This window comes from Hibiscus syriacus, unplaced genomic scaffold, assembly GCF_006381635.1.
Source record: "Hibiscus syriacus cultivar Baekdansim isolate YM2019G1 unplaced genomic scaffold, ASM638163v2 tig00110294_pilon, whole genome shotgun sequence".
Classification (NCBI taxonomy): Eukaryota; Viridiplantae; Streptophyta; class Magnoliopsida; order Malvales; family Malvaceae; genus Hibiscus; species Hibiscus syriacus.
Window position 1 is genome coordinate 373491 of NW_024062666.1, and position 14227 is coordinate 387717.

General features: G+C 37.6%; 1 protein-coding gene and 1 pseudogene across 2 annotated transcripts; one reads left to right on the forward strand and one right to left on the reverse strand.

Annotated features, from left to right (window-relative positions):
- Positions 1–140: 140 nt before the first annotated feature.
- Positions 141–2211, forward strand: LOC120116400 (elongation factor 1-alpha-like). 2 transcript variants are annotated; one of them, XM_039136912.1, is made up of 3 exons: positions 141–190; positions 414–898; positions 985–2211. In XM_039136912.1, the coding sequence occupies exons 2-3, from the start codon at positions 437–439 to the stop codon at positions 1870–1872; spliced, it is 1350 nt and encodes a 449-aa protein (XP_038992843.1). In that variant the 5' UTR covers positions 141–190; positions 414–436; the 3' UTR covers positions 1873–2211. The 2 variants fall into 2 exon arrangements, with proteins under 2 accessions (XP_038992843.1, XP_038992844.1); XM_039136913.1 differs by having other exon boundaries at positions 152–218.
- A 2046-nt stretch (positions 2212–4257) lies between these two features.
- LOC120116398 lies at positions 4258–11742 on the reverse strand (annotated as a pseudogene).
- Positions 11743–14227: the final 2485 nt, after the last annotated feature.

The window sequence follows — 14227 nt, forward strand, 5'->3', positions numbered from 1 at the left end:
TGTGAACATCCGACGTGGCAAACTTAATTAGCAACCGTTGGATCAAGGACCACTAAAATCCAACGGTCATAAGAGAAACCCTAAACTGAAAACGGCGCCTTCGTTTCTGCTATAAAATTCCAAACCCCCCTCTAATTTCCCATTCATCGACCTCTCTTTCATTTCAACTCAAAAGCGGCTCTTCGAAAAGGTTCGATTCCTTCGTCATCAAAATATCAGTAATTGTTTTATCCCAATTTTCTTTCCGTTTGTAAATCTTTGTTTCTTTTAATTTTCATTCTTTTCGAACGGAATTGTTGAGATCTGTTTGTTTGTGTGATTTTATTTTTGGGTTACTTTTCTTTTGTGTTACGATTGGATTGCATTTGATTTTGGTGATTCTGCCTTCCAATTATGCTTTTATTTTTTCCCAGTACTTGTTTTCCATTAATTCAGAATGGGTAAGGAAAAGACTCACATCAACATTGTTGTCATCGGCCATGTCGATTCCGGCAAATCAACCACCACTGGCCACTTGATCTACAAGCTCGGTGGTATCGACAAGCGTGTCATCGAAAGGTTCGAGAAAGAAGCCGCTGAGATGAACAAGAGATCATTCAAGTATGCTTGGGTGCTTGACAAACTCAAGGCCGAGCGCGAGCGTGGCATCACCATTGATATCGCCTTGTGGAAGTTTGAGACCACCAAATACTACTGCACTGTTATTGATGCACCTGGACACCGTGACTTTATCAAGAACATGATTACAGGTACTTCACAGGCTGACTGTGCTGTTTTGATTATCGATTCCACCACTGGTGGTTTCGAAGCTGGTATTTCCAAGGATGGTCAGACTCGTGAGCACGCTTTGCTTGCTTTTACCCTAGGGGTCAAGCAAATGATTTGCTGCTGCAACAAGGTGAAAATCTTATTGATCTTATTGTTGACATTTGTGTGTTGTTGGATGACTTTGCTGCTAATTGTCTGTCTGTTTTTTTTGTGTAGATGGATGCCACTACCCCGAAATACTCGAAGGCTAGATACGATGAAATTGTGAAGGAAGTCTCTTCATACTTGAAGAAGGTTGGATACAACCCTGAGAAGATTCCATTTGTTCCCATTTCTGGTTTTGAGGGTGATAACATGATTGAGAGGTCTACCAACTTGGACTGGTACAAGGGCCCTACTCTTCTCGAGGCTCTTGACAATATCAATGAGCCCAAGAGGCCTTCAGACAAGCCTCTCCGTCTCCCACTCCAGGATGTTTACAAGATTGGTGGTATTGGAACTGTCCCGGTTGGTCGAGTCGAAACTGGGGTCTTGAAGCCTGGTATGGTTGTCACCTTTGGACCTTCTGGTCTGACCACTGAAGTTAAGTCTGTTGAAATGCATCATGAAGCTCTTACAGAGGCACTTCCCGGTGATAATGTCGGGTTCAATGTTAAGAACGTTGCTGTGAAGGATCTCAAGCGTGGTTTTGTTGCATCTAATTCCAAGGATGATCCTGCTAAGGAGGCCGCCAACTTCACTTCTCAGGTCATCATTATGAACCACCCTGGCCAAATCGGAAACGGATATGCCCCAGTTCTCGACTGCCACACCTCCCATATTGCGGTCAAGTTTTCCGAGTTATTGACCAAGATTGACAGGCGATCCGGTAAAGAGCTCGAGAAGGAACCCAAGTTCCTGAAGAACGGCGATGCCGGTATGATAAAGATGGTTCCCACTAAGCCAATGGTTGTTGAGACCTTCTCTGCATACCCACCTCTGGGACGATTTGCCGTGAGGGACATGCGTCAGACCGTTGCGGTCGGTGTTATCAAGAGTGTTGAGAAGAAGGACCCGACCGGTGCCAAGGTCACCAAGTCTGCAGCCAAGAAGGGTGGAAAGTGAACCGTGCTGGCAAAACCTTTTACAAATTCCGCAGATAATGATTATAATAATAGTTTGATAGACTTTATCATATACGATATAGTTGGTGTTTTGGTTGGTTTTGCAAGTTATAGTGTGTTGCCATTTTTGTCTGGTATCTGTTCGCAGTATTGGGCTTGATAGACGGTGGCATGCACATGCTATAGCAGGTTGTCCCTAGCGTTGTCTGGTTGTAGTTATATAGTTTTGCATTGTAAGAGGTTACTTGGTTTCCAAGGTAGCTTCGAGCTTTTGTTTATGATATTCGTTTATGCTGCGGAATCATATTATCAAATCATATGATATATAGTTTTATGAAAACTTCCTTTGCTTTATCATTTTTTGTGCCCCTGCAGCGCGTACACTTGCAGACATAAATTTAGAGGAAGAGTGGTCCATATGATACGGGTAGTTCTGTAATAATTTATACATTAGAAATGATTTATGTAAGAAATTTATAAAAAAAATTAACTTAAAAATAATTAAAATATATTGTCTATTAATTTTTGTATAAATATTTTCTTTTTATTATTAAGAATTTAACTTGTTAAAAATAAATATATGACAAGAGCAATTTAAATAAAACATGTACTTCAAATTAGTAAAATATGTTTTTCAATAATTTTATATTCTCTTGATCAAATATTATAATCTTATATTCATGTCAAATAAGATAATATAACATTGTGATAATATATATTTAATATTATAATTTGAGAATGGTAACGTTATATTCTGTTAATCAAATGTCATTTAAGCATTAACTAGGATTAGACAATTAAAGAGTCAATTGCACAAGAAGTATTAAAATTATAGGCATTGTTCTAAATTGATCCATGAACTATAAAACATTTTATAGCAATATTTAAACTATTATATCATTCTAAATTAATCCACAAACTATTATGTATTCTATATATTAATCCTCAAACTATCATTATCATTATATTTTAATCCTTCCACTGATGCGTCTTTAACTTATTGGTTGAAAACAATACACCTATTTTTTAAAATCTATACTTTTTTTAGATCACAAGTTCAATACCCAAAACCTTCAATAACTAATTAATTTTTAACCAGTAGAATTAATTATATGTTATCAAAGTAATCAAAATGAGATTGAAACATAATGATATTCATAATTTAAAGACGAATATTCCAAATTTTAGAAACTAATTTAGAATGGAGTCATAGTTTAGGAAATAATAGAGAATTTTTAAATATTTAAATATCATTCTCAAAAAATAAAATTTAGGTGCCAATTTAGATTAGAATCATAGCATGAGAGCCTCCTATGCAATTTAGTCGATACTCACCCACACATTCGTCGACTCAAAGGACACCACCATCCGACTACTGATACACAGATCATGCCTAGTAGATGTCTCAACTAGAGTTATGAAGCTCATCTGCAGAGATAACTAGTCGATCACATGTATATGCTTGACTGACAGCTTCAAACTTTAACAGCACTTTAGGCAAATCATTGAAAGTTAATAGGAGGAAATTAAACCACATTTGTCTGAGAGATCCTCAATATATAGTCCCCGAAGCCAGTACAAGATCATTATTTAACACGTTTTATCGGTATCCCAGGTAACCACTGGCGGCATTTACTCGTTAAGTTTCGCAATCTTAAAGATGGTATTCTCGATCTTCCACAACAGATCTGGAGAAAACTGCAAAATTAACTGTAAGAGACGCTTCTGTTTGAGATAAACAGGAAAGAATGCATGCACGATCGAACATATCTAAAACCCGCGTTCAATTTCTACAGGCAAGTGTCCCCTCCCACTTTTCACTGGGTATAACATGATCTTAACACTCACCAAGTGCAACAAATTCAAACTGCACGATTGGACTTCCTATACAGAAAGACTTTGCTTTTAGGGAAAATAACACAAATGGCTTATAAGTCAGTTTTCTTGTTATAAAATGATTTAAGAATAAAACCACCACGTGCATATGAAAAAGCTGAACACACGAAAAGAAATAGAGACAGAGTAATCCTGAATTGATCTGAAAAATCATTTAGTCTATAGGAATACACACACAAAAGAGTGAATTGGAAATGACCAAAGAAAAATAATTGAGCGCATACTCACTTGTTTAGCAGGAAGTGCCCGCTGGAAGCGAAAGTCATCCATGCTTCCAACAAAATCTCAACACTGATAATGCTTCAAAGTTGGTGTTGATTTGGAAGCAAATGGATACCGTACATTCATAGGAATCATTCTCAAGAACCTCAAGAACACAAAACATATGCATATGAAGAAATCGGGTCAAAGAACTTTAGCAATAATTGTAGTCAATCACAAAATCAAGAAGCGGAAAATGAGTGAAAAAGGTGAAGTTACCAGCTTGATCTCACACAAAATAATGACTTTTCCAGATTGATTGTCCTTTATACAGCTCAGGCAGTAACGTACCCTGCTCGTTTCCATTCATGATTTGTTGTTGCTGCAACTTCTGTTCATGTTAATTTTCAGATGCTCAAGAGTATTGTAGTCCAACCATCCCTTCTGCTTTTCCGTTTGAAACTGTACCATTGGTACCTGTTTCCCAGGGAAAGGAAAGCTTACTGTTCCAGTCAGACCATTGCTGCTATTATTGACATACAGAATATCCGCATGAGATGCATAATTGAGGGAACCATCAATCTGTCACGATTGGAGAGGGAAGACGAGAGGGAGAAGATGGAGGACGAAAGAAGAGTATCGAAGGAGAATTGGGGGAAATGAATAATCAAGGGTTAGGGATTGAGATAGAATTGGGAAGTAATTACCTGGGAGCAAGGCACGTGAGGAGCACGGGGGCAATTGGTCCAGCAGATACGGGTAGCCCAGCAGATACGGGTAGCCCAGCAGAAGCCCAATTCCTGTTATCATAACAGAATTGGTTAGAGAAATGTCCAGCTGGCATAACAGCATCTATCACAATTGTATGTAAATAAAGGCAATGTAAACAGACGAATGAATTATGAAAGAAATGACTGAGTATTCATTTTCTGAAATCTCCTTTCTTCCCTTCTTCTAAAACCTCATCTTCGATAAATTCTTCTCTTAAGTCTCAATCCATAACAAATTGGTATCGAGAGCCTGATTTTTCCTGGCTATTGACGTTGGAATGCCAAAGAAAAACCAGACCATGACTGAATCAGCAGATTTTACAGCACTACAGAAACAATTGGAGGAATTGACTGCTTTGGTCAAGCAGACTCAGGATGAAACCAAGACCCCTAAATGGTGGGAGAATCAAGAGGAGCGTATCACTGCCTTGGAGTCTAGAATGGCTACAAATCAAGGGTACATGGAAGAGCTTTTGAAGATTTTGATTGGCCGAAAAGGGGATCAAAATCAGCCTGATGAGGAACAGGTACAGACCCCTAATTTATCTAACACGAGTGGGAAGCATGCTGTACATGTTACAGTGGTTAATGACAAAAATAGGTTTACTTATAAACCTGATGAGCCTGGAATTCTAAAATCTAAGCCAAATGAGTTGCCTACTCACATAACCAGCTACAAAAATGATATTCAAGTGGGGGAGAACAGTGCTGTTAAGAACAATACAGTGGGTTTAGATATGGATAGAAGAGGCACAGGGGGGTCTTGTAATACTTCAGGGATTATGATGCACAGGCCTAAAATAGAGTTACCTTTTTTTGAGGGTAGTAATCCAAGAGGGTGGATACATAAATGCCTAAAGTACTTCTCATTATGTAGTATTGTTGAGGAACAAAGAGTAGAAATAGCTACAATGTACTTAACAGGTAAAGCAGAAATTTGGTTTGATGGCTACATCATGCAAAAACATCATGTTACATGGCATGAGTTTGAGGCAGACCTATGTCATAGGTTCTGTGATAAGGCGTTTGCTGATATTGTGGAAGAGTTTACTAAGCTGGTACAGAAAGGTTCTGTGGAGGAGTATCAGGACAGATTTGAAGAACTGCAGCCTCATATGCTCTTACAGAATCCTACACTAGGTGAGGAATTTTTTGTCTCTCTATTTCTTAGTGGATTAAGAGATGATATTAAACATAGAGTCAAGGCACTAGACCCTAAGACACTATCTGAAGCATACAGGCAAGCTAAACTGTATGAATTGTCTGTTGAATTTGAAAGTAAGAGAATGAGACCAACTTTTAGAAACCCATCCTACCCAAATTCCCTACCTATTTCTAAACCAACTCAGTTACCAATTCCACAAAAGAGTTCACCCACCTTGCCACCAAAACAGAATTTAATAGAGTACAGAAGACAAAATAATCTGTGCTTTAAGTGTGGTGAGAAATTTGTTCCAGGCCATCAATGTAAAGCAAAACAATTGAACATGATGATTGAAGAAGATATTATTCTGCCTTCAGATACTCTACTTACTGATTCAGAACAGCAAGTTATACAGGAGGAAGAGAGCCTAGAAATATCTATGAATGCTATCACTGGGTGTATTGGTCATAACACCTTAAGAATTCAGGGCAGTATCCTAGGCAAACCAATGAATATTCTAATTGACAGTGGTAGTACCCACAGTTTTTTAACACCACAGTGGGCTGAGGCTGGTATACAGGTAAATACACCTTACCCTTTGGCTATTACAGTGGCAAATGGTCAACAACTATATAGTACAGCAAGGTGTAATAAAGTGGGATGGCAAATGCAAGGACACTCTTTTGTTCATGATTTCAGACTTTTACAGTTGGGAGGGAGTGATATGGTATTGGGAGTAGATTGGATGAAATTATTTAGTCCAATTTTGATGGATTTCAACAAAATGACTCTCAGTTTTGTTCATCAAGATGGACAAATTGTTATACATGGTCAACAACCATCTTCATGTTTGCAACAAATTTCAGGAGCTTCTTTACTGAAAATGACAGCTTCAGATTCTGTTATTTTGGGGCATATGGTATTATTATCTATGACAGAAGCCTCTAAACCTATTCCTGCAGCTATTCAATCTCTCCTAGAAAGCTACAAGGCTATTTTTGAGGAGCCAAGAGGTCTTCCACCAGTAAGAAACCAGGACCATGGTATTCCCCTTAAACCTGATTCAATTCCTGTCAACCTCAGGCCCTACAGATTTCCCCACAATCAGAAGGCTGAGGTGGAAAGACAAATTGCTACAATGTTATCTTCTTCTATTATTCAGCCTAGTAGGAGTCCATTTGCTTCTCCATGCCTCCTAATTAAGAAGAAAGATGGCTCTTGGAGGTTCTGTGTGGATTACAGGCAACTAAACAGCATGACTATTAAGGATAAATTTCCTATTCCTGTTGTGGAGGACTTATTAGATGAATTACATGGTGCTGTGTACTTTTCAAAGATTGACCTCAGATCAGGTTATTGGCAAATCAGAATTAAGGATGCAGATATTCACAAAACTGCATTCAGAACTCATCAAGGCCACTATGAATTTAAGGTGATGCCTTTTGGCCTTACTAATGGCCCAGCTACTTTTCAGGCATTAATGAACGAATTATTTAGTTCATTCCTTAGAAAATTTGTATTGGTGTTTTTTGATGACATTTTAGTTTACAGCAGTTCTATGGCAGCTCATATTGCTCATTGACAACAAGTTTTAGAGGTGTTACAGGCTAATCAATTATTTGCAAAGTTCTCTAAATGTTTTTTTGGACAGACCCAAGTGGAATACTTGAGACATATTATTTCAGCAGCAGGTGTTGCTACTGATCCCAGTAAAGTGGAAGCAATGAAGAATTGGCCTCTCCCTAAATCTTTGAAGTCTTTGAGGGGATTTTTGGGATTAACAGGCTATTATAGAAGATTTATTAAAGATTATGGTGCTATAAGCAGGCCACTAACACAAATGCTTAAAGCAGACAATTTTAAGTGGACTACTGCAGCTTTGACTGCTTTTGAAGATCTTAAAAGAGCCATGTCCACTGCTCCTGTTTTGGCTCTTCCAAATTTTACTCAGAATTTTTATTTGGAGACAGATGCAAGTTCAGGAGGTATAGGTGCTGTTTTATCTCAAAATGGCAGACCTATAGCATTTTTGAGTAAGGCCCTTAGTCCAAGAAATGCTACTCTTTCTATTTATGAAAGAGAATATTTGGCTATCCTATTAGCAATATCTAAATGGAGACATTACTTAGAGGGTAATCCTTTTGTCATTAAGACTGACCATGAACCTCTAAAGTATCTTTTGGAGCAGAAGTTGACCACTACAATTCAAAAGAGAGGATTGACCAAGCTTGTGGTGGTTGACAAGTTTACTAAATATAGTCACTTTTTAGCTCTATCACACCCTTACACAGCAGCTGAGGTGGCTAAATTATATTTGGATCACATATATAAGCTTCATGGCCAGCCTAAAATGGCCATTTCAGACAGAGACAAGACCTTTACCAGCCTCTTTTGGAGAGAACTAATGAAGCTCTTAGGGACTAAGACTCTCTTTAGCACTGCTTATCATCCTGAAACGGATGGACAAACAGAGAGGGTAAATCAGTGCTTAGAGCAATACCTAAGAGGGTTGTGTTTTTACCAACCAAAGCAATGGGCTAAATGGTTGCCACATGCTGAGTGGTGGTACAATTCTACCTATCATACTGCCTTAAAACTAACACCTTTTCAGGCTCTCTATGGCTACAAGCCCCCTACCATGGTTTGGTATACAGACACTCAAGTACATGCAGTGGCAGAGTTAATGAGAAGCAGGGAAGACATTCGACAATTGGTGAAAATTCAATTACAGCAAGCAAGTAATAGAATGAAACAGAAAGCTGATAAAAATAGATCAGAAAGAGTATTTCAAATTGGGGATTTTGTTTACCTGAAACTGCAGCCGTATCGACAGACTTCTATCGCCCTGAAAAAAAATTTGAAATTAGCAGCAAGGTTTTATGGCCCTTACAAGATTATTGAAAAAATTGGGGAAGTAGCCTACAAACTGGACTTACCAGATTCTTCGAGGTTGCACCCAGTATTTCATGTCAGTTTATTGAAGAAGCATGTTGGACCTGATGCAGCACTTCCACAAATCCTCCTACGATGGATGATGAGGGTCAGTTTCGGATAGAACCCAACAAAATATTAGCCAGAAGGATTGTTAATCGACACAGTAAACCGATTACACAGTTGCTGGTTCGGTGGACTAACCTGGACGAGATGCACGACACTTGGGAAGACTATTCAGTGCTTCGAGGGCAGTTTCCGTCATTTGATCCTTGGGGACAAGGATCGTCTGATGGGGTGGGTATTGTCACGATTGGAGAGGGAAGACGAGAGGGAGAAGATGGAGGACGAAAGAAGAGTATCGAAGGAGAATTGGGGGAAATGAATAATCAAGGGTTAGGGATTGAGATAGAATTGGGAAGTAATTACCTGGGAGCAAGGCACGTGAGGAGCACGGGGGCAATTGGTCCAGCAGATACGGGTAGCCCAGCAGATACGGGTAGCCCAGCAGAAGCCCAATTCCTGTTATCATAACAGAATTGGTTAGAGAAATGTCCAGCTGGCATAACAGCATCTATCACAATTGTATGTAAATAAAGGCAATGTAAACAGACGAATGAATTATGAAAGAAATGACTGAGTATTCATTTTCTGAAATCTCCTTTCTTCCCTTCTTCTAAAACCTCATCTTCGATAAATTCTTCTCTTAAGTCTCAATCCATAACACAATCCCAGAGCTTTTCAACGGTGATAACTGATATCCATCCAACCATCTATAATTATCCATCAGCGGGTTCTCCATAATTGCAGCGGTAACAGATTCACTTGGTGGCTTTAACGGAACAGGGATAAAACCTGGTGGGCGGCCAAGATGCCTAACTGGGCGGCTAATTGGACTCCTCCGCATGGCAACTTGTGAAGCCGAGGTGGTTTTAGTAGCCAATGCATCACTAGTTACTCTAGGTGACACCATAGCATCAATTCTGGATGGCATCACAGTTTCTGGCACTTTTGTCCGACTGTAAAATATACCACCAGCAGTGATGGGTTGTTGGATAGCAATTGAACTAGTAGCAGAATCAGGAAGACCTACATTCTCTTGAATATCCCATTTTGTCAAATGCCCATTCTCCAACATTTTCATACCATTCAAGCTACTAACCAGAGACATAGCTTCTTCCACTGAACACCTAGATGCATGCATCTGAACAGGCTGCAGATACTGTGGGAGAATGCTTCCAGCAGATACAGGAATTGGACTGGCACCAAAAGTATTATGCTGGTGAAGACTATCAAGAGGAGCAGACATGGTACTGCTATACAATTTGAGATCACCAGCAGTGCTACTTTGACTAAGTTTCAAAGACTCGGAAGGGGGGCGGTTTGAACCAATCATCTCAGTTCTATTTTCACTCTCAGCCGGCTGGAAAACAATCACTTCATCATCGTCATCCTCTTCCCCGGCCACTTTAGGTTGAGTAATTGGCTGCACATTTCCAACATAAATTGTCTTCTCAGTAGGGGTTTCATGCTCTACACTGTTTGTTGCCGTTGGGGCAGAAGAGCTGAAGGTGACTTCTCTGGAAGGCACAACACCAATAAGAAACTTCTTTGCTTTCGAATCAAAATAAACAGCTTTCTGATCAACCCTAATGGCATTAGTCAGAGTCTTCCCAGCTGCTAAAATTCTTTTTACACAGGCTTTCTTTTCCTTATTGCCATTGCTCACAAAGGAACGCTTTCCTGAGAAGTCTAAAATGGTGTGGGTGGGAACTAGAGGCAAGGACCCTCACAACTCAATGTCCTCCCACAAAGCAAGACAGTTTTCAGTTTCTCCTTCATATCTGCTCATATTGAAAAAGCATGTCTCATCTTCATAATCATCAAATCACATTGGCCTAATTGACAAGATCTTATTCAGTAATGATGAGCAATGTTTCCAGAAATATGATCTTATATTTGACTGTTTCTCATCCACATCACAGCCAGCAGCTGCAACATCCGGGCAGAAAGCCAGCCATTCAACAAAAAACATAATAGCAGGTAAGGTGTAGCTTGAAGAAACATCCTGGAGCTGAGAACATCTCTTTATTACATGCCCCATCAACTCAAAAACAGCAGTGAATGCATTTTGAAGTAGGGCAGCACGGTGTACAATTTCAGCATAATTTGACCTTCACTCTCCCTCGTAAGATTGTGAACTGTAAATATGAGAATGGAGACCAGCCTAATAAGGAAAAGTGAATTATCAGCAGCATCGGCGCCAAAATTCAGCTCCTCTTCAGACCCAGAAGAGAGAAGTTCACATGAATCATGGCTGACTAGAGCAAGGACATCTGCAAAAGTCTCCAGGCTGCAAAAAGGAAGTTCAAATAAGGATACAACCCTAGAAAAGTTGGTCAGTAAAAAAAGTGAACAAGTTCGAGAAAATATACCTTGTGCATGTAAAAAGAATACCATTTAAACGCACAAATCAAATGCAAAATAACTTAAAAGTATACAGGACACCAGATACTTTCTCCTTGGCAGTGCTTGATTCCATATTGGCATATTTAGATTCAAGTTTTGCTTCATCTTTCTTCCTAACTTTTCCTGATAACCGCGAGCCATGCACCTTGACCAAGGGAGTCTTTACATCCCCAGCAGGTTGCAAAAAATTATGACGATTCAGTAAACCAAAATGCATACATTCAATACAATTTGCATAGTTATATGCATGTTCCAATACTAGCATATAAATGATAAACACACCCAAACTCAGTTCTCAAGTAGGTAACATTTATATCAATTATCAATATTCAATATTCAATCACACTCCTATCAGCTAAAAGTAATGAATTCTAGAAGCTGGATTACCATGTCAAAAAGTGGCTGCAAGTGCAACAAAGAAAAAAAAGGCAAAATGTTCTTGACACAGTAAAAAATCCTCTCAAAACTCCTAATGGAGAGAGAGAAAAAACAGTTTGACAATATCTCATACTGCAGCTTCTGCTAATCTATGCATATAACATATGTAAGACGAAATATTACACAATTTCTTCTGTTTAAATATTTGAAAACATGCAGTACGTGCAGTTCACAATATCCCATTTCTAATCTTCATCGGTTTAGTAATTAACTGCTAAACGTAGAAAGGCTGTATCACTAATTATTCACATTAGACTGAAAAGTAACATCATATGTTATAGTAAGAATCAGAAATTTTGCAGAAAATCTCCAAGATGTTTGATGTTTTGCAATCATCTACATTTAGAACCATCAACGAATGTGAATTATCATGAATTATCTCTCATTCAAGTCATTCACAATCAGGCATGAACACAAATTTTTATGTTAAGGAGAAGAACTAATAAAATTTTAGGAGGTAAAAATGTATAATTAATAAAAAAAATATCTAAAATATATGAGAATTTTTAAAAAATTCAGGTAGTGACTGTCTCCACTAGGGCCGTAAACAACTCAAGTCGAACTCGAGTATTGTTGAGCTCAACTCAACTTGAAAACTCTAAATTTAGGATCGACTCGATTTGAAAACTTGTGATCTTAGAACTGTCAAGTTCGACTCGAATTCGGAAAAAATTGAATCTCAACTCGACTCAGAAAAACTTGAACTTGAAACATTCTCAGACTTTGCTTGATTGAAGCTCAAATTCGAACTTAAACTTAAATTTTTAGTACATAAAAACCTTATGTTATATTTAAAAAACACACATAAATATTAATATTATTAATAATTTAATTTTCAAAATAAAACATTAATATGTTATTTTTTTTAATTACTCACGAACTTTTAAAATCGAATATCAAGTGATTCGAGTTGAACTCATTCAATTCGAGTATTAACTAAACTTTGACTGAACAAATCTCGAATAACTCACAACCTATCTTATCTTATTTACAATACTCGTCTCACCTACTTTCTTTGGTCCATCCTTAACCTCCATCCATTACCTTCTGTTCATCCCTTTCTACAATAATCTCATTTCACTTTGTGGTAGAGAAGTGAAAGAGGACTTAAAGTAAGAAAGTTATCGGATAAAATAGGATTCTTGGCTGGAGGTAAGATGTGGCTTAAAATATTTTGAATGTTAAGAATATATTTAATTTATATATGGCTGACATTTAATAATGATATAGAAAATTCTAGTTCAAGCTTATAGATTATCAAAATCCAAACAATAAGAACACCATAAATCCCAACTCTTTCCGAATCTCTTTCTCCACTTCGCTCAAACCCTAGCCATCTTCCTATCCATCCTCCTCTGGTTAGTTCCCTTTCCCCTCTTTGTTTTCTTTCTGCTCATTCATTGATATAATTATCATAATCTTCTTCAAATCGAATGCTTTTTCCTTTTCCCTTCTTCCTTGGTTGCATAATCAGTATTATTTATTTATTTAGAAATAAAAGTGATCGATTACAAGGTCAGAAATCCTGAATTTGTTGCCATAAAACTTTCACTTAAACTCTCAAAACTTGGAATATTTTGGTTTTTTTATAAACACGTTTAGCTTTAACGTCCTTTTGCCTTCCAAAAGCACGAACTTATGATTTTCTTCGTAATTTGATAGAATTAAGCTCTTGAAAGTTTGTCTTTTTAATATTGCTGCATATAGATTACAATTTATGTGGAAAAAAAAAACAAAAGTTTTAGATAAATGGAGAAAGACGAACTGATTTGAAAATGGGTGTAACTACATCCAATGGATTCTTGACATATCATATATTTTGCGGGCCTATCTGTAATCCACGTTAGAGAGAGGAAGAGAGTCCACGTAAATTTTCTCGAGAAACCTCTCTATCCCCTGCCTTCCCTTATTTTGCTTTCTCTATTTCCTCACCTTTTCGTGTAATCTGTGAATTGCCCTAATAAGTTGTAGTGGGATTGTAATGGTTATTGAATTCTGTTATCAATATGAAAGTTTCTAACATTGTTGTTCTGCATCTTCTTCTTTTCGTAACTCTTATTCCTTATACTTTATGGTTATTATGTCTGTTTGGTTCCCGAGAAAACTGAGGAGAGGGATATTTTTTAAAATTGAGTTTACTCTTTCCATGAATTTTTGGGTACAGTACCTTTAAATTTTCTTAGAGGAAATTGAATTTAATTATTTTTGACATCTCAAAAGTAAATTTAATTTAGGTAAAATAAACATTTTTTTTGCTCCTAGGAGTTTAGCTGTTACGAGAGAATCGTGAAATGAAAACTAGAAAGTACACGAAAATGATAAAAGTACTTTCTTTCTTCTTTTTAAATAGATTACTAGATTTTATAAAATTTTGCGTAACTCACGTATAACCCATGTTAAACATGTGAATTCTATTTTCACATTGTTTCTAACACATCTTAGGAGGAAAATAATGGTTAAATTTCAACACAATTTAGATGTCTTTCTGGGAAGTGGGAATTTTTATC

What these genes read in the sequence shown, in the direction of transcription:
- LOC120116400 (XM_039136912.1), top strand. Translation starts at nt 437, where the DNA reads ATGGGTAAGGAAAAGACTCACATCAACATTGTTGTCATCGGCCATGTC. An exon ending in TGATTTGCTGCTGCAACAAG is followed by an intron (nt 899 to 984) that starts GTGAAAATCTTA and finishes TTTTTTGTGTAG; the next exon opens with ATGGATGCCACTACCCCGAA.